This window comes from Plecotus auritus, assembly GCF_963455305.1.
Source record: "Plecotus auritus genome assembly, chromosome: 2".
NCBI classification, from domain to species: Eukaryota; Metazoa; Chordata; class Mammalia; order Chiroptera; family Vespertilionidae; genus Plecotus; species Plecotus auritus.
Window position 1 is genome coordinate 167,868,775 of NC_137771.1, and position 19,166 is coordinate 167,887,940.

The window sequence follows — 19,166 nt, forward strand, 5'->3', positions numbered from 1 at the left end:
TTTTTATTATATGAAGTTATATTTACAGACAACCAGAAAGTATTTTTTAAAAAGAAGAAAAAGTCACCTGAAGAGCACTATTGTAAACATGTAGGTTTACTTCCATAAGCAGGATTTTCTATAAGCAGATTCTTACTGTAAATATACACATGGTATACTTGAAAAACAGTAAATCTAAGCCTCTGTTTACACATCTGGTTTTGTCTGGAATATACTACCTATTCTTCTCTACCCCCGCCCTCCATTGGCCTGGTGAATTAATCTGTCAAGACTCAGCATCATTCTAGTTATTGTCATTTCTGGTTCCACACAGGTAGAACTAAGCACATTATCCACCACCCTCTGGGTCTCCACTGTACCCTGTACATTTTTCTACAGAACACTTAAAACACATTACACTTTTTTATAGGTTTTATTCAGTTTAATTTTAATTTCTTTGAGGATTGGAACTGGGTTTTACTCACCTTTAAAAAAAAAATCCAATACTCAGAATAGGTCCTTAATTAGTACTTATTTAGTGACTAAAATTCTCCATGTTATTATAATCTTCCTAAACATATTTAATATCTCCTTTATAATTCAGAACACTGACATAACAATTTACTTAACCATTCCTTAATTACTAGATATTTAGGGTGTTTTAAAATTTTCATTATGCCAAAAAAGATTTCTGTTTAAACTTTGGTTAAAATTATTTTGCCCGGCTGTGGTGGCTCAGTGGATTGAGCCATCATCCCATGGACCAAGAGGATGCAGGTTCAATTCCCAGTCAGGGCACATGTCCAGGTTGTGGCCTCAATCCCCAGTAGGGCAGCCGGAGGCAGCCAATCAATGAGTCTCTCTCATCATTGCTGTCTCTATCTCTCTCTCCCTCTCCCTTCCTCTCTGAAATCAATAAAAATATTTTTAAAAATGCATTCATTTGCTGGGGGGTAAGAGGCCCAAGGTAATGAAATAAATACCAGCTGCAAATATTAGTTGTTGGTAATGTATTAAGCTCATCCCTTGTATCTGAAATAACAAAGAGAATTATCAAATATACCTATGGGATACAAAACAAATCTACATCCCAAGTAATTCCTTTATGTATTTTGTGAAATCCTCCAAATTTCACGAGGGAAATAAGCCTTTATTCAAAAGGAAACTTTAAAGGCTGAATACAAAGGCAGATGAAGTGTAAGAAGTATATTCCAACCTGATAGCAAATCACTGTTAAAAGGGAATTGATAAAAAGGGAATAACTGACTTTGTACATACAGCCTAACATCAGTGAATGTGTAACAAGATCAATCATTTTCCTGGTGGGCATGACTGTCTTCTGTTTTACAACTAAACTATAATGAACAAACAAACAAAATAAAGCTTACTAATTGCCTGATCAGTTTCCACCATTTAATGCAGCAGCCAATTCAAATCTGCTACCTAATTGATTCGTTATAAACCCAGCAGTGTCTGCTCTGTAGTACGTTAGTATTTTTTGTGAGTTTTTTTTTTTTTTTTTTTGAGGGGGGAGAGGGAATCTGCTAGTTGCAACAATATCTAACATGAGGGATTGTTAGATGTAATAGAAAAGTAAATTATAAAAGAGACACCCACTTCACATATCATGAAATTGTGTTAGCTCTGTATTCCAGTTCTAAATCCTACTTGATGATACACTTGCCAAATCCCTTTAGACCACCATCACTTTTTCTGTAAAACGTAGTGATTTTATTAAATTAACTTCAGCATCATTTTAAGCTAAAGAACTGGAGTTGACATAAATGTATGGTGTTCATAGGATTTCATAATGGGATTTTCTTAGGGAATTTTAAATAATGCTCTCTGTAAAATATTTTATAATGTAAATAATCTTCAAGCAAAGTGAAAAGGTTTCTGACCTCCTCCTTTCCCCAACCATGTTATTCAGTCCTGTAAGGGTAATTTTCAAGCTTTCTGAGGTATGCCCTCTCCACCTCCAAGTATCTGGCACAATGTCTTTGCTCACAACACACATTTCAAAGGTCAACTTTAGAAAAGCACAACTATGAAATACAAGGTTATTATTTATTCCAAGCTCATAAGGAGCATAGGAGTGGAGGTACGGTGAGAGGGACAACGATAGTGAGGTGGGAGGGGGAAATACAGACTTCCAAATGTCCAAGGTGTGAAAAGAAGAATTTTAAAACTAGGAATAAACTGGGCTCAGCATTAAGTCCTAGTTAATTCATAAAAGGTCCTTATCTTAATTTCTCTCTTTCTTACAACCTAGCACGTAATAGGTTTTCAGTTAAGACCAAAGAGAACAAAGAAATCAAGCCCAGTTGAGAGTAAAACAGGATTACCCTCCAATATTTCATTTCATAATATAGCTTAGAGTTTAAGTATGTGGACTCTGGGTTCAAACCGGTTCTGTCGGTTACATTTCGCCGCCACACTCTTCTCATCTGTAAAATGGGGCAACAGGGCTAATTTCCGGATTAAATGAGTTAATATATGCAAAGAATTTAGAACAGTGTCATTTTTCTTAGTGCACGTTTGATTTCCTTAATAAAATCTCTTGAAGGCACGGTCCTAACTTCTGTTTCCTTAGCACCGCGCGCCATAGAATACTCAATGTCTGCATATCCTATGAAACAAAGGAATCGACAATACGCGCTTGGTAACGATCGTCCAGGAGACTGACGTGGAAAGCAGCGAAGGCGGAGAAAGGCCGGGACTCCGCGCCCCCGACCCACGCGAGGCCGCCACTTCGTCAAACAGAGCAAGGTCCTCTGGGAAGTGTAGTCTTTAGGCCTCGAGAGGGATTTCAGCCAGGGGCCCGAGCGATTTATTTGGCTGGAGGGAGGGAGTCGTAGTTATCGAATAATTCAAAAGTGTTGGTAGCCCGAGAGGTGGGTTAAGCCGCTCACCTGAGTCTCCCAACACCAGTACCTTCACCCGATCCAGGGACGCCATCTTGCCACTGCCTTCCGGGGTTAACTCCCGTTCCTGATTTTAAGCCAATCAGAGATGGGCATGGAGGGCGGAGCCTTCAATGTCATTGGCCAATCCGAGCGTGACTCTCTTCATTGACGGCTTCACTATGCTGATTGGCCGGCTCGGTTAAAAGTAGCGGGTGGTTCCCAAAGCTGGTCGCAGGAATAAGGCGTTCTCTTTGTCGCACGAATGGCGAGGCTCGTTTAAGCCGGTAGTTGAGGCGCTGAGGGAAGCTGTAGTGCCAGTGTTCGAGGATTCGCCTGGGTAAACCTTGTTCCCTGTTCCTTGTCCTGGGTTCCCTGGCCCGGAGTCGTATTTCAGGGTTTCTCCTTTTCGCTTCTTTCTTAGCTACTCTCCTCCTCTAAGCTACTCTCTTGACTTGATTCTCTAAAGAGCCATGGAGCCCGGAGCGGCCCGTGTGCGACCTCGGGCAGGACCATTGGCTCCACCGAGTGTGGCCCCTGCCTGCGCTCAGCTGGCAGAAACCGAGGGAACTGGGGGTCGCGCAGCGTGGGGAGGAGTGAACATTACTGAACTGGGCTCGTGGAGGGCAGCTGGGTCCAGAGGTTTCGCGGTGGTATGCAGCTTTCTTATGTATGAAGGCATGGAGAGACCATGAAATATGGTAACTGAAAAAAACACACCCTGCAGTTAAATGTATAAGATTCAAATTAGTATAGAACTGGCATAGTAGTATACTGAAATAATCGACTGGATTAATAAACTGGACCCCCCCGCATCCTCTTCTTTCTCCGTTTATTTTATACCCTGAGCATAATCTTTTAAAATTGCAGATTTGATCCTGTTGCTTCCTGCTTAAAACCATTTGAAGTTTAAGAAGAGGGATTCCAATAGCCTGTCTTTTTCTACTCTGGAAGCAGCAGTGGAGGAAGTAAATTGCGGGGAAGTTGGCAGGATGCGCATGTGGGAAGAACACGTGCTTAGGGAAGCTACTGAAAGTTTTATGGCAGTACATGACTAGCTGTGCTGGATTTTGAAAAGTCAATGATGAACATGACATCCCTGTTCTCAGATAGATATGAGAGTACAAGTCTATTCACTGCAAGGAAGAAGGTTGGGAAAGAGCCTTGGGAACTTGTGAAATGGGATGGATCCTACTAAACTGTTAACAGGGAATCTGGGAAGGTCTCTGAGGAAATGTCTTTTGAGATGTGAATGATGATTAGTAGAGAGTGTGAGCAGAGAGAACAGAATGTGCAAAGCCCTGGGCGTGGGGAAGTCGTATGTGGCTGATGGAATTGAGAGCGTGCCAATGTGGTTGGAGATTAGAATGACAGGGATAGACAGTGCAGAGAACTCATTCACTGCAATTTTGTTCCTCCACCTCTGTGCCTGGTGCAGTGTAGTTCTTCAATGTTTGTATGCCTATAATACATATGATTCAAAAACAAGATCTTTGGGGATCTGTGCTGGGCAGAGAGGTAGGTGAGACTGGGAGGGACTGAGACTCTGAAGCAAAAAGGAAGAGAAAAAAGGGTTGCCCTGAGAGGTTACAAACTTAAAAATTTCCAGAGACCAGCCAGCCTGACTCTTTCCGTTTAAAAGTGACAGCTGCTTTTCACCTTTTTTTTTTTTTTTTCGTATGGGAACCTGGTCTCACTTTTCCTCAGATATTTCCAATTTTCAAGAGGAGCTGAAAGTTGAGATTTATGTGAAATCCCACTATTTTTAAAGTTGGCAACTAACTCAGAACATTTTCAAGACATTCATTTGGTCAAACAATGTGGTAGAGGCTGCCAGTTTGGTACCTCTGACCTAAATAATTTAAGAAATCGAGAGATTGAGTAGGAGATTTAGCATATGTGGGGAAGTAGAAGTGATAGAGAAGAGAAGGCAGTCGTCAGGAAGGACGATTTTACTTTATTATTATTATTATTATTATTTTAATGCTTTATTGATTTTAGAGAGGGAGAGATAGAAACAACAATGTTGAGAGAGAACCATTGATTGGCTGCCTCCTGCACGCCCCCTCCTGGGGATCAAGCCCGCCATCCAGGCATGTGCCCTTGGCCAGAATCAACTCAGAACCCTTCAGTCCCCAGGCCAACGCTCCATCCATTGAGCCAAACCAGCTAGTGCAGGAAGGACGATTTTAGAATGGAGAAATTTCAAACTAGGTGGCATGATTTCTTTCCTGAGCTCCAGTTTCACTCATTCAGCTACCTGCTGGACATCTTCACAGGATTATTCTGTAGTATTTCCTCAAAAAGAAGCAACTAAAAGTGAATGCCTCATTTCTTTCAAACTTGTTCCTCTTCAGGTGTTAGCCTATTTTTCCATAGTAGTACTTTTCTTGGTTACATTGGCCTAAAACAAATAGCTACATTTTATTATATTAATAACGTTCTTGTTTAATGGTTATAGCGTTTCAGTTTTATAAGATGAAAAGAGTTACGGAGATGGATGGCGGATGGATGGCGGTGATAGTTATACGATGTTATGAACGTATTTAATACCACTGAACTGTATACTTAGAAATGGTTAATTGATAAATTTTGTTATGTGTATTTTACCATAATAAAACATTTATTTAAAAAATAAATCTTTATTTGGTTAAAAAACACAAATAATTACTTAATTTTTTTCTACTTTTTTATTCCATTTCCAATACATTATTGAGCCCATTTGATTTTGTTTCTGAAAAGTAGAATTATCTAGGGAGCATCCTGTTCTCTTGCAATTGTTTGCTCTCTTTTTTAGTTCAGGTTTGATTACTATAGCTCCTAATATTTCCATAGTACTTCCATCTTCACTTACCTCAATCCATTCTTCATATTGTTGTAGAGTCACTTTTCTAAAAAGGAGTTCTTGGTATGAATACCAATAATGGAACTCTTATGATGCCACCTCTGTAAGCAGCATATTTTTCATGGATTATCTTATTTAACCCATACATCAACTCTTTGAGGAAGGAACTGTTAATAGTTTTTTATGCATGAGGAAACAGACAGAATTTTCAGGGCCACAGGTTAAGAAATGTGGAACCTGGGATTCAAAACCAAAAACTATTGGACTGCAGAGTCCTCATGTCACTCCCTTGCTCTAATTGTTAGGACCCCCTAAATTGTTTCAGGCAGTGGAAACAAGCTAAGTGAGTAGCCGAGGGTCTTCTATGTATGATGTGTGTTAGCATAATATGTAATAGCCAGTCACCAGGTTTGTCAGGAGCAGTGGTCAGGGACTTTTTCTGTTTATTGGAGTCACCTAAAGAGCTTTTAAAATATGATGCCTAATCTGATCCTTCCAGACCAGCTGAAACAGAATCTCTGGGAATGGGGCCCATGAGGGTACTTTTAAATGCTTCCTAGATGGTTCTACTTTACAGCCAGGGTTGAGAACCATTGATTCCAGAATATGGAGTGTATGTTGTGGGAGGTCAGGGAGGGGAAATAATGTTGGAAAAGTAGGCTATTTTGACATTTGTCTGCCATTCTTTGGTCTGTTGGATGTTTCTGAAGCCATATTTTGTGCCAATCATTAAGCATATAAAAAACACAAAAACAGCTGTGTTCAAGTACAGTGTATCAACCAAATTGGAAAGGAGAGCAAAATGCATCTGATAGTATGCTGTAAATACTTTGATGTTGAACCCAGGCACTTGCTTGGCACCCTTGATCCTTGGGATAACAGGAAGGTGGTAGGACCACAGGTTTGGATCTAGGTGCTACATTGTTATCTCAGTCATGCCTGAATGTTTACAATATGAAATATACATTTAATTGTAACTAACTTTCCTTTTATTTTTTCTTTATTGCATGTAAGGCATTATAACTCCCCCCCCCCCCAAATGTCTATAGATTGGTTATTTAAGAATATCTTTTTAGAATAATATTGTGAATATAAAAATATTTCTTATGAAAGGAGATATTAAATCTGATAGTATTGATAGCCACTGATTTGAAATAAAAGAGTCAGTAGAAAGTGGTATTAATAACAAAAGATGATTCCCTTTTGAAATAATTCAATGGGATGTCTCTTGAAAATTTCCCTATGGCATAGGGAATTGCATTTGACAGTATGTCTGGATAGCCTGACCATTTTTACTTTGGTACATATTAAATCTATATGGAAGCTATTCTTTTTTAAAAAAATATATATTTTTATTGATTTTTTTTTTTCGAGAGAAACATCAATGTGAACATCAATTGGTTGCCTCCTGTACCCACTCTGACCAGGGATCTACCAGGGAACAATCCGCAACCTGGGTGTGTGCCCTGACTGGAAATCAAACCGGCAGCCTTTTGGTGCATGGGACAATGATCAACCAACTGAGCCACCCCCACAAGGGCGATGTGGGAGCTATTCTTAATAAGTGCTTCCTAAGCACATTACTTACATTCTCATTTATTCATCACAACAACCTTATTGTGATAGTTGATATTGTTATTTCGCTAAGAGAATAAAGTATGGCTTGCGGTGGTTTAAGCTAAAACACAGGTTGTCCAACTCTGACTTCCAAAGCCCATCCTTTAAAACAATCACATGAAAGTCTAGCCAATGCCATTTTGGGCTTCAAAAAGAAAGCTTTCTGGGTCATGATATAAGAATTGGGTACAATTGTTTTGCAAGAGGGTCCAGTATTTAATGATATCTTGGGGTGTTTGCTTGCTTTTTAAGGACTATATGGTATTAATTCGTCATCAGATTTAAGTTAACAAGGTTGGTAAAGCTACCTAAATCTAAGTGTTAATTTCTTTCATATTTATAGTAGTAATTTTGCTAAGCACCCCAGTTGGTGATTGCTTATGTGTTTTTTGGTTTGTTGTGATTTTATTGTGAAAGCATGACTATGTAAAACATTATAGAATCTATCCTGAGAGAAATTTTTTAAATTACATTTTTTACCCCTTACCTAAGCATATGTTTTCATTGATTTTAGACAGATTAATTTTAGACAGAGAGGGAGGGAGAGAGAGAGAGAAAAGAAAATACTGATGTGAGCACTGATTGGAAGCGTCCTGTACCCTCAACCGGGGATCTACCAGGGAACAAACCTACAACCTGGGTATGTGCCCTGCCTGGGAATTGAACCTGTGGCCCTTTGGTGCACAGGACAGTGCTCCAACCAACTCAGCCATACCAGCCAGGGCTATTTTGGTAGAAAAGTTTTACTCAAGAAATAAAGACACTTTAAGGATATGCTAATTGCTAGGCTTCTTGGGGAGGGGGTATCCAGCATTTCCAAAGATCTGTAGCAGTGATTTTCAAATTGGAGTACTGTCAGAGGCACACTGATGTGCCATAAGAATTTTTAAAACATGGAATACCTGGCTATTTAAAAGAGTCAGGGGCACTGAGTTCTTTTCCCTTAGATTGTCAAATAAAAATATGATAGCAACCAATGCTACATAACCGTTCAGTGTGAATGAACCAAAATTATACCTTTTTTCTTTTTGTCAGATTGGCAAAAAATAAATATTTTTTGGTGTGCCATGGAAGTTAGAAGTTAGTTTATATGTGCCATGTAATAAAAAGGGTTGAAAATCGCTGATCTATATAGCATTACGACTAATAAGACTTCATTTAATTTTTTTTGTTTCTCTTACTGAAATAAAGTGGGCTTGATATGTATCATTGCTATAAGTAATGTTAATTTTTTAATCAAGCACACTATAGATCATGAAAATAATCATTTAGGAAATATGCCAAGCTTTTTAGATGTAATCTTTTGTATACTCAGAGGAAAATCTTGTTCTCTATTAAATGCTTTGGCATTATAAGTCTTACAAAACAATGTTTTAGTGCCTTTATGGCACTCCAAGAGTAGTGATAGCTACCTGATGGGTTGATTATTCTAGATTTAAAATGATTACTGTGTCCTCATTGTGCCTATGTAATCTTCTCTTTTTTTTCTGAATTCAGTACATTTAAAGTTGAAGTTTGCCGCTAAAGATGGCAGACCCAGATGTCCTCACCGAGGTTCCTGCATCATTGAAGAGGTTAGCCAAGTATGTGATCCGGGGTTTCTATGGCATTGAGCATGCTTTGGCCTTGGACATCTTGATCCGGAACCCTTGTGTGAAAGAGGAGGATATGTTGGAGCTGCTCAAGTTTGATCGGAAGCAACTTCGTTCAGTTTTGAATAATTTAAAGGGAGACAAGTTCATCAAATGCAGAATGAGAGTAGAGACTGCTGCAGATGGGAAAACCACTCGCCATAACTACTACTTTATCAATTATCGTACTCTTGTTAATGTGGTTAAATATAAATTGGACCACATGAGAAGGAGGATTGAAACTGATGAGAGAGATTCCACCAACCGGGCTTCCTTCAAATGTCCTGTCTGTTCTAATACTTTTACAGATTTAGAAGCTAATCAGCTCTTTGATCCCAGGACAGGTGAGACTTTTCCAGTTTATGAATCTTTAAAGTAACTTTTAAAAATAAAATATGTATTCTTTTTCTTAAATTGATTCATCTAATTTTTAAACCAATCATATACTAATAAAAGGGTAATATGCTAATTAGACCAGACATCTTTCAGACATCCTTCCAGACAAAGCCACGGTGGTGGGGGCCGAGGCAGAGACAGTTAGGGGCGATCAGGCTGGCAGGGGAGTGCGATTAGGGGCAATCAGGCTGGCAGGGGAGGGTGGTTAGGGGCAATCAGGCTGGCAGGGGGGAGTGGTTAGGGGCAATCAGGCTGGCAGGGAGAGCAGTTGGGGCATCAGGCCGGCAGGCAAAGGTGGTTAGGGGCGATCAGGCAGGCAGGCAGGCAAGCGGTTAGGAGCCAGCGGTCCTGGATTGGAGAGGGTGCAGGCCAGGCTGAGGGACCCCCCTCCCTTGCACGGATTTCATGCACCGGGCCTCTGGTATTATTATAAAAGTGAATGGATTGGTGTAAATCACTATATGGTCTGTCTTAGTCTTACTGCCCTGTTTGACTGTTACTCTTTTAGAAACTCTTGTAAAGCCTTTCTCCTTCACAAAGGAGTGTACTCTTCCACCCATGGCCTTCCTACCTCTGTTCCCACCTCCACCTCTTATTTATAGGTACAGCTCAATCTGAAAGGTTGACTTCTCTATCACTTGAAGACTATTCTGACAGTTCCTCTTCATTCAGTAAATATTTGAGCACCTATTTATGCCAGTCACTGACCAACAGTCACAGTACAGTGCATATAAATGTTATGTTAGTGGAAGTGTAAAGTGCTGTCAGGAGTACATAAATAGGGCTTCTAATCTGGAATGGGCTCTGAAAGTGTTTTAAGTAACAGCTGAGACTTAATACATAGGAGTCAGCCAGATGCAATAAGCAGGGCATCCTTCAAATAGATGGATATTTAATCTCTTCGGCATTAGTGGAAGAAAACTGTCAACAAGATATTTAATTTGCTTCATTTAAATACTTTAGTTAAGGATCTTTTTAATCAACCAGAATTTACAAAACACATTTTCAAAAAGTGCAGTATGTCTAGCATTAACATGAAAAACTTTAAAGTGCTGGATTGTATAGTTATTTTGTCTTATCATTTGTAAACAGTTAAAGAGACTATAGTTTTGCTAATTACTCAGTGGACAATTTGGTCTTACTTTCAAGATGTAAAAATCAATGGAAAGAGTCAATGCTGTTAAGTTAGATTGTCCCTTTGTTATGGCTGAATTCAGGAATATAGGTGACTTTAAAAAAAATTTCTAGCCCTAACCGGTTTGGCTCAGTGGATAGAGCGTAGGCCTGCGGACTGAAGGGTCCCGAGTTTGATTCTGGTCAAGGGCATGTACCTTGGTTGCGGGCACATCCCCAGTAGGGGGTGTGCAGGAGGCAGCTGATCAAGGTTTCTCTCTCATCGATGTTTCTAACTCTATTCCTCTCCCTTCCTCTCTGTAAAAAATCAATAAAATATATATATTTTTAAATCCTAGATCTGCCTTTGAAAAAACTATCAAAAATGTAATTTAAACTTACACGTGGAATTTTTATTGTAAAAAAATTACAGATTCATCTGGCTGGCTTGGCTCAGTGGTTGAGCATTGACCCAAGAACCAGGATATCATGGTTCCATTCCCGGTCAGGGCACATGCCTGGGTTCTGGGCTCGATCCCCAATAGGGGACAACCAGGAGGCAGCCAATCAATGATTCTCTCTCATCATTGATGTTTCTATCTCTCTCTCCCTCTCCTTTCTGAAATCAATAAAAATATATTTTTTAAAAATTACAGATTTTTGTGCATGTTTAATTGTCTAATTTTTGTACATGTTACATATTGTACACTTAATTTTTTTAAAATGGGAAATAATCTCAATATCAATTAAGATTATTAACAAAAAGAGCTAGCTTAGGACTTTTCCCCCCCCTTACTTATATGAAGCAGTCATTTTGGATGGAAAGTCATTTAAAGAATTCCCATTTGTGTTAAATGTTTATTTTGCCTGAATCTTTTTACCTTGAACTGACTTCACTAGGGGGCTCTTGGTTGTAAGAAAATCTAAGCATCCTGAGTATAAGGATTGTTTGAGTGTGCTATAGAGGGAGTTGTAGAATATATCTGGAGCGCTTTCAAAATAAACTAGGGAAATCTTGTGTTTTTTTGCTATTCACACTAACAGATTTTATTTATTTTTTTGATCCTCACCCAAGGATATGTTTTCATTGATTTTTTTTTTTTTTTTTTTTTTTGCAGGGGGTGGGGTGGGAGGAGGGAGAGAGAGAGAAACAGAGAGAAACATTAATGTGAGAGAGAAACATATGCGCAGGAATCAAATTCACAACCTTTTGGTGTATAGGACAATGCTCCAACCAATTGAGCCAACGGGCCAGACCAATTCTACCCAATTTCTTAAAGGAACTCTGGGTTTTGGTTTTGTGATTCTATGCAGATGTCATGTTACAGTTAGTGGTCATCTTCATCACTCTTGACTGCAGCGGAAGGTGTTATCCAGTCCCTCAAAGATGGTAATCTAATGTGCTTCTACTATATTTATTCATCATTTTATTCTTATTAATGAAGCTTTCTAAAAGGAAGTTACTGCAGTATTTATATTAGTATTTAGGAGAATGATCTGTGATGCTCTTTGAATTTCACCTAAGGTTAGTGTCTGAATGAAGGTAATTGTAATCAACAGGTAGGTAGCCTATGGAAGAGATGGCCTAACACCCAAATATAGTCAAGGTTATTTGAATCAGGGAATTGAGATAGAGTAGGGGGCATGAAAATATTTTATGAAAGAGAACTAAAACTGTAATAATTGTTTTGTGGCCAGTCTGAACAAAGACTTATTTATTTTTATTTTTTTAATAATATATTTTTATTGATTTCAGAGAGGAAGGGAAAAGGAGAGAGAGAAACATCAATGATGAGAGAGAATCATTGATTGGCTGCCTCTTGCACATCCCCTCTAGGAATCCAGCCCACAACCCGGGCATATGCCCTTGACCAGAATTGAACCTGGGACCTTTCAGTCTGCAGGCCGACGCTCTATCCACTGAGCCAAACCGGCTAGGCCAGCCTTGGGCAAACTACGGCCCGCGGGCCGGATCCGGCTGTTCTATCCGGTTCTCTTGCTCTCCCCTCCGCTCCTTTACTTTGAATTTATATTAGTTCACACAAACACTCCATCCATGCTTTTGTTCCGGCCCTCCAGTCCAGTTTAAGAACCCATTGTGGCCCTCGAATCAAAAAGTTTGCCCACCCCTGGTAGGCTGAACAAAGACTTTTTAATATGAAGGCTATGGTCAGCATGAAGGTGGAAAGAAGGGGTTCAAGGAAAGTAAGAATAAATCATTTTACCTTGGTATCAGTTGGGGGAGGGTGCCCTGGGAATGTACTCGCCTTTTGATTATAATTTGGCTTTTCTTTTAGACTTTCCTTTAAGGAGAGAATGTGCTGACTGGGTGATATTAGGACCCAGTCTGCTTGTCAGTTTTGTCTTGTTTTTCACTATTAACTTGATACCCTTCTGTGTTCTATACATTCCCTTTAGAAACATTGGTCTTTTTTTCCCTTCCTGATTTGCTCAAAATTCATTCCCTTCACACTCATTTTGAAGAAGCTGGGAAATAAACATTTGGGTATGTGTATCAGAGTAGGAGCGGGGAAGGGGGGCTTTTTCTGATGTAATGTTGTAATGTTTATGCTCTATTTAAGTTGATAGATTACAGTTTTCATTCTAAGCCCAGTCTTGTACAAAGCTATTCTATTTTTTAGTTGCTGTTGGTGATTGAGGATGTTTCTGACCAAATGATGGGATTTCTGATGAGCTATCTTCATTCTCATCTCAACAGTTATTAGGTTGAACTGTTATATTATCAAATAGGGGGTGTTCAGGAATTAGATTTGAAGCCTTCTAGACTTTACTGCTTCCCTGATTTAAAGTTTTGAACTCAATTGTATGGGCAGCTCTCTGTTACTCACTAAAGCAGTGTTTCTCAACCTTTTTAATGCCACGACCCTTTAATACAGTTCCTCATGTTGTGGTGACCCCCAAGCATAAAATTATTTTTGGCCCTGGCTGGTTTGGCTCAGTAGATAGAGCGTCGGCCTGTGGACTGGAGGGTTCCGGGTTCAATTCCGGCCAAGGGCACATGCCTGGGTTGCGGGCTCGATCCCCAGTAGGGGTTGTGCAGGAAGCAGCTGATCAGTGATTCTCTTTCATCATTGATGTTTCTGTCTATCTCTCTCCCTTCCTCTCTAAAATCAATAAAAATATATTTTAAAAAAATAAAATAATTTTATGGTTGGGGTCACCACAACGGAACTATATTAAAGGGTCATGGCATTAGAAAGGTTGAGAACCCCTGCACTAAAGGGTGGTGACTCCTAGATGAGCACCTGGGAATTCTGGGCTCAGGAAACTCTGAGTCCAACAATAATTATTTTATTAAGGCTAATTCACACATAAGCCAGAGATCTTCCTACTTCAATTTACAGCTTTTCCCTACCTCATCTCTCTTTTCTCTAAGAATTGTAGGTTCTCTTCATACTTTCCATTTTGGTGTTCTTGGGTTGAACTCTCCAAATGTTTGATGGTCCCAGTTCCTTGGACAGATGTCCTAAAACCCTTGTATTTTCTTAAGTGATAAGAACACTAGGAGCATCTTTTGTGCTGTTTGGTCTTTGACACCTCCCCGACATACACACACCCTTGGTTCTGATACAGGGCAACTGAAAAGAAACCTTTGTAATTTCGTGGGTGATAGGAATGCCTTTTGTTTTAATGAGGCAACTCTGGTGGGCTCCTAGATGAGAAGCTTGGAATTTTCAGCCCCGTTCCCCCTTCTCTTGAGAGAGGAGAAGGGCTGAAAATAGAGTTAATAATCCATTATGCCTATGCCATGAAGCCTCTATAAAATTCCCAAAGTATGAGATTTGGAGAGCTGGTGAACACATGGAGGTGCTGGGAATGTGGCATGCCTGGACAGGGCATGGATGCTCCAAGCCTCATCCCACATACCTTGCCCTACACAGCTCTTCCATCTAGATATTCATCTGTGTGCTTTATTATATTCTTTAATAAACTGGTAAACATGGATATTTCACTGCATTCTGGAACTGCTTTAGCAACTTAATTGAACTCAAGGAGTGGGGGAAGGGAGGGGTCATTGGAACCTCTGACCTATAGTCAGTGGGTCAAAAGCACAGGTGATAACCTGGGCTTGCAACAGGTTTCTAAAGTGGAGGCAGTGGGAGCAGTCTTGTGGGACTGAGCCCTTAACCTGTAGAATCTGATGCTTTCTCTAGGTAGACAGTGTCAGAATTGAGTTGATTGGTAGGACACACAGCTGGTATTACAGAGAATTGCATGGTGTGGGGTAAAACCTCCACACACTTGGTGATCAGAAGTGTCAGAAGTGAAATGGTATGTTCGAGTAGCAAAGGAAACACACAGGGAAGAAACACAAACAGAAAAGAACTGGGGTTTTTTCTGCACAGGAAAGAAGACTGAGGTTTTTCCATTATAGTATGTACAGATACTTCATGAAAATGGAATTGCCTCGCCTTTGCCCACTAGTCCCTGTTTCAGAAACTTAATGAGGCAAAACTAGTTGTTTTACTTCCAATATTTATTTGAAATATTGGAGGTTTATGTAATCAAAACAAAGACAGCATAATACAAAATTCCTCAAATCAGCAAAGTAGAATCTTGTGGTTCATAAATGCATGTTTTTAGATTTAGAAGCTTTCTCACCGTGGAAAAATTAATATTTCTTCTTTCGCAATCTCAGCCATGGGTAATTTAGTTAATGGCCCTTCTAAGTTAAATTCAGCAACATGCTTCTCCCAAAGGGAAGGGGAAATTATATTCTCTTTTTAGATTTTAAGGCTAGATGATATGGAAACAGATTTATATTTTTCCTTTTTAATTTAAAAATTAAGCAGCCATAAGACCAGGGATAATTTTGACGAGAAAATATTACCCACGAAACCACTAGCTTTTGCATGTTACTTATAATTATAATCACAGTCAAAAATAGTTTGTGATCTCTTGGTTCCTTAATGTACCAAACTCTCTTATTTCTATCTAGTGTTCGAAAAATGTTTTAATAGGTGTAATTCTACCCTGTCCCCTCATTTTACTTTCTACACATTTTCAGCACTTTGGTTGTGTCTATTTTTTCTTAGGGTAGATACCATTTTATTCCTGTAAAAGTTTTTTTCTTAAGAATTCTCAGCAGTAGGAATATAGTTTTATAGCTTCTGGAAAACAGCTATGCTCACCTTTATACCACCAATGCAACTTTAGTTTTTAGCTTCTGAAAAGGCATATATGACACTGTTGTTTATTGTGAGTGGGATAAAATTGTTAGGTGTTTGAATTAGAAACAGTTTGGGAGCTCCTATTACTGAAATTACCTATAGACCTGGGAATCCCATTTTAAACTAAGTTTTTTTGTTTTTGTTTTTGTTTTTTTTTCATGGCAGAGAACTAGGGCATATTAATAAGGAAGTTTTTTTGTTGTTGTTTTGTTTTGTTTTTAATCCTCACCTGAGGATAGAGAGAGGGAGAGATAGAGAAACATTGATGTGAGAGAAACACATCGATTGGTTGCCTCCTTCACGCGCCCAGAGCCTGGGCTGGGGAGGAGCTTGCAACCAAGGTAAGTGCCCATGGCCAGAATCGAACCCAGGACCCTTTGGTCTGCAGGCTGACACTCTAAGGGAATCCCATTTTAAATAAACTTCAAAATAAGTTAAATTTTAAAAAAGGAAATCTTATAAGTATATTTAATAAAATCTTAGGAATAAGAATTTAGAGGTTATTTTATCTAATTCAGCTCATCAAATTGTGTGTAGGTGCACATACACATCCCTATGTTGTACTCTAGGGTTTGGAGTACTCTTACAAGTAATAAATAAACCTAGGGCTATATAAATTTCTAGGATGTTTTAGATTGAATATTAGGGAAGAATAGGATAGCTTTTGTGGAGATTCAGCTTGTTTTGTGTGATTCCATGAAAATGACTTAGAGACAGACACATTTTAGAATTAGTGTAAAAGAAGACTTTAATAACTAACTCTTAAATAAGTAATAAATAGGCCTTAAAAATAGCCAATAATGGAAATTGTTGTAATTTTAGTGGTTAGTTCTGAGTCACTTGGAATATTAAAGTAAACTTCATATAGACTTGGGATTAGAGGCCCGGTGCACAAAATTCATGCACAGGCGGTGGGTGTCCCCTCAGCCCAGCCTGCACCCTCTCCAATCTGGGATTCCTCTCACAATCCTGGACCACTGGCTCCTAATCACTCACCTGCCTGCCTGCCTGGTCACCCCTAACTGCCTCCCCGCCTGCCGGCCTGATTGCCCCTCACTGCCTCTGCGTGCTGGCCTGATCACCCCTAACTGCCCTCACCTGCTGTCCTGGTTGCCCCTAACTGCCCCCCCCCCCCACTGGCCTGGTCGCCCCCAACTACCCCCCTCTGCTGGCCTGGTCACCCTAACTGCCCCTCCTTGCCGGCCTGGTTGCCCCCACTGTCTCCCCCACTGCTGGCCTAGTTGGGCCCAACTGACTCCCATGCCAGCCTGGTCACCCCTCACAGCCACTCCCACTAGCCTGGTTGCCCCACGCAACCTGCTGTTCAGTCGTTTGGTCGTCCCTCACTAATCCCCCTGCCAGCCTGGTTGCCCCACACAGCCTGCTTGTTCAGTCATTTGATCGTCCCTTGGGCATATATGACACTGTTGTTTATTGTGAGTGGGATAAAATTGTTAGGTGTTTGAATTAGAAACAGTTTGGGAGCTCCTATTACTGAAATTACCTATAGACCTGGGAATCCCATTTTAAACTAAGTTTTTTTGTTTTTGTTTTTTTTTCATGGCAGAGAACTAGGGCATATTAATAAGGAAGTTTTTTTGTTGTTGTTTTGTTTTGTTTTTAATCCTCACCTGAGGATAGAGAGAGGGAGAGATAGAGAAACATTGATGGCCCTGGGTGGTTGGGCAGCCAACATCTGAGGCTTACCTGTGCCTTGGGCTGGCCCTGGGCGGCTGAGGGGACTGGGGGACTCTGGAGGCCGGCGCGCGGAATGGCTGGACCTGCCTGGGGGCGGGCCCGGCCATGCCACATGCCTGCTGCCCCGGCAGGGCTGAGGGGACTGGGCACCACCATATTGTGGCTGTGGGCACCGCCATCTTTGAGGGAGTGGCAGTCAATTAGCACATTTCCTCCTTATTGGCTGTGGGCGCTGCCATCTTTGTGAGGGTGTGATGGTCAATTAGCATATTCCCTCTTTATTAGATAGGTTATTCATGTTTGTATTTGGGGTTAAATCATATGAGTCTCTCTTCTTGCCTTGTGACTGCAGGCAAAGCTTTTTGGTTTATAGACCAGTTTTCTGATTAAAATTCCTCTTCAATTTTCACACATTGGGCTACTTTTTCTTGTCTTCATCTCTTTCTATTTAGAACAAGAGATGTCTTATAAAAGCAGTGTTTTCAGTTCCTAAAATGCTAAGAACACAAACAAATACAGAAAGAAATCTTGCTAGGATTATTTTGCTCAATTGCTGAGTTGGAATCTTGCTCAGGATGGGTTAATTAGAAAGTGATACCAGAAAGCTCAGAGGTATGGATTTGGGGTGGGAGGAGGTGACCATTAGAACAGGTTAAAAAAATAAAAGCAAATATGGAAAGAAAGTAAGGAACAAGTTCTTCAGCATTCTCCCTCTCCAAACAAACAAACAAACAACAAACACAACAACAACCCCTTTAAGTCTGATTTTTTTATTATTTAATTATTGTGTTTGATCTTGAAGATTTGAGAGCTTTTAAAAAGTCATTTGTGTTTTCTTTTTTGTAATTTGATGCTGATTATATAGGAGCTAATTTCTTTGTGAATAGTTGATCCTGTATATTCTATTGAGTACATATTGTCTTTCAATTAGTCATATCAAAACCACAGACTTTTTGCCTGCTCACTGCATGTTGAGATGAATTTGATTTAGGCCTAATGTATAGAACTTATTGTTAGTTTTACTATTTACACAAGTACCATACTTCAATATGTTGTATTCCCTCCCAGGCATAGTACAGTTTTCCTTTTTATAAGAGTTACAGAATCTAGGAATGATGCATGATTACACCAAATCTAGATGTGTCCATTTAAGGAAGGACAGAAGACAGTTTCATTGATAAATTGAGTTTTGGGGTGTGGGATTTTGTTGTGTACATCATTAAAATATTTGAGATCTTCTGAGTTTAAAAATAGTATACCCCCCAATACATTAAACCTGCTTATTTTTTCCTTTTGAATGCAAATGAATGAGTATTTTACAGTGTTAGATGTTCTGCAGTCATTTGAAGGATGATTTTTAAAATTCCTTTTTATTATAGGTAAAATAATATAAATATATAGCTATGTACTTGTCACATCTGTTACTATTTTATGATAGTAACTAGAGGCCCAATGCACAAAGATTCATGCAAGAATGGGCCTTCCTTCCCCTGGCTGCCGGCACTGCTTTCACTCTGGCCGGAGCTGCCTTTTCGCTCAGCCCAGAGCCGCCTTTCTGCCTTCCCATACTGCCAGAGGCCCTGAGCAGCTGGAGCCTGCTTATGCAAATTAACCCACCATCTTTGTTGGGTTAATTTGCATACTCACTCCTGATTGGCTGGTGGGCATCATGAAGGTACAGTCAATTTGCATCTCACTCTTTTATTAGTGTAGATTCCTTTTTCCGTATATTTCCCCTTGCCCAATTAGACTGAAGAAATTTGATTTATTAAAGTTTGGAAATCAGAGTAAA

General features: G+C 39.8%; 2 protein-coding genes across 2 annotated transcripts in view; one reads left to right on the forward strand and one right to left on the reverse strand.

Annotated features, from left to right (window-relative positions):
• RABL3 (RAB, member of RAS oncogene family like 3) overlaps positions 1-2,967 on the reverse strand; it is a 50,828-nt gene extending 47,861 nt beyond the window's left edge. The window contains exon 1 of the mRNA XM_080656180.1: positions 2,892-2,967. Within this exon, the coding sequence (XP_080512306.1) occupies positions 2,892-2,937 (46 nt within the window). The 5' untranslated portion in view covers positions 2,938-2,967. The remainder of the gene's footprint in view (positions 1-2,891) is intronic.
• Positions 2,968-3,103: 136 nt separating this feature from the next.
• The window catches only part of GTF2E1 (general transcription factor IIE subunit 1), a 44,213-nt gene continuing 28,150 nt past the window's right edge, over positions 3,104-19,166 (forward strand). The window contains exons 1-2 of the mRNA XM_080656812.1: positions 3,104-3,222; positions 8,842-9,319. Coding sequence (XP_080512938.1) covers positions 8,872-9,319 — 448 coding nt within the window. The 5' untranslated portion in view covers positions 3,104-3,222; positions 8,842-8,871. The remainder of the gene's footprint in view (positions 3,223-8,841; positions 9,320-19,166) is intronic.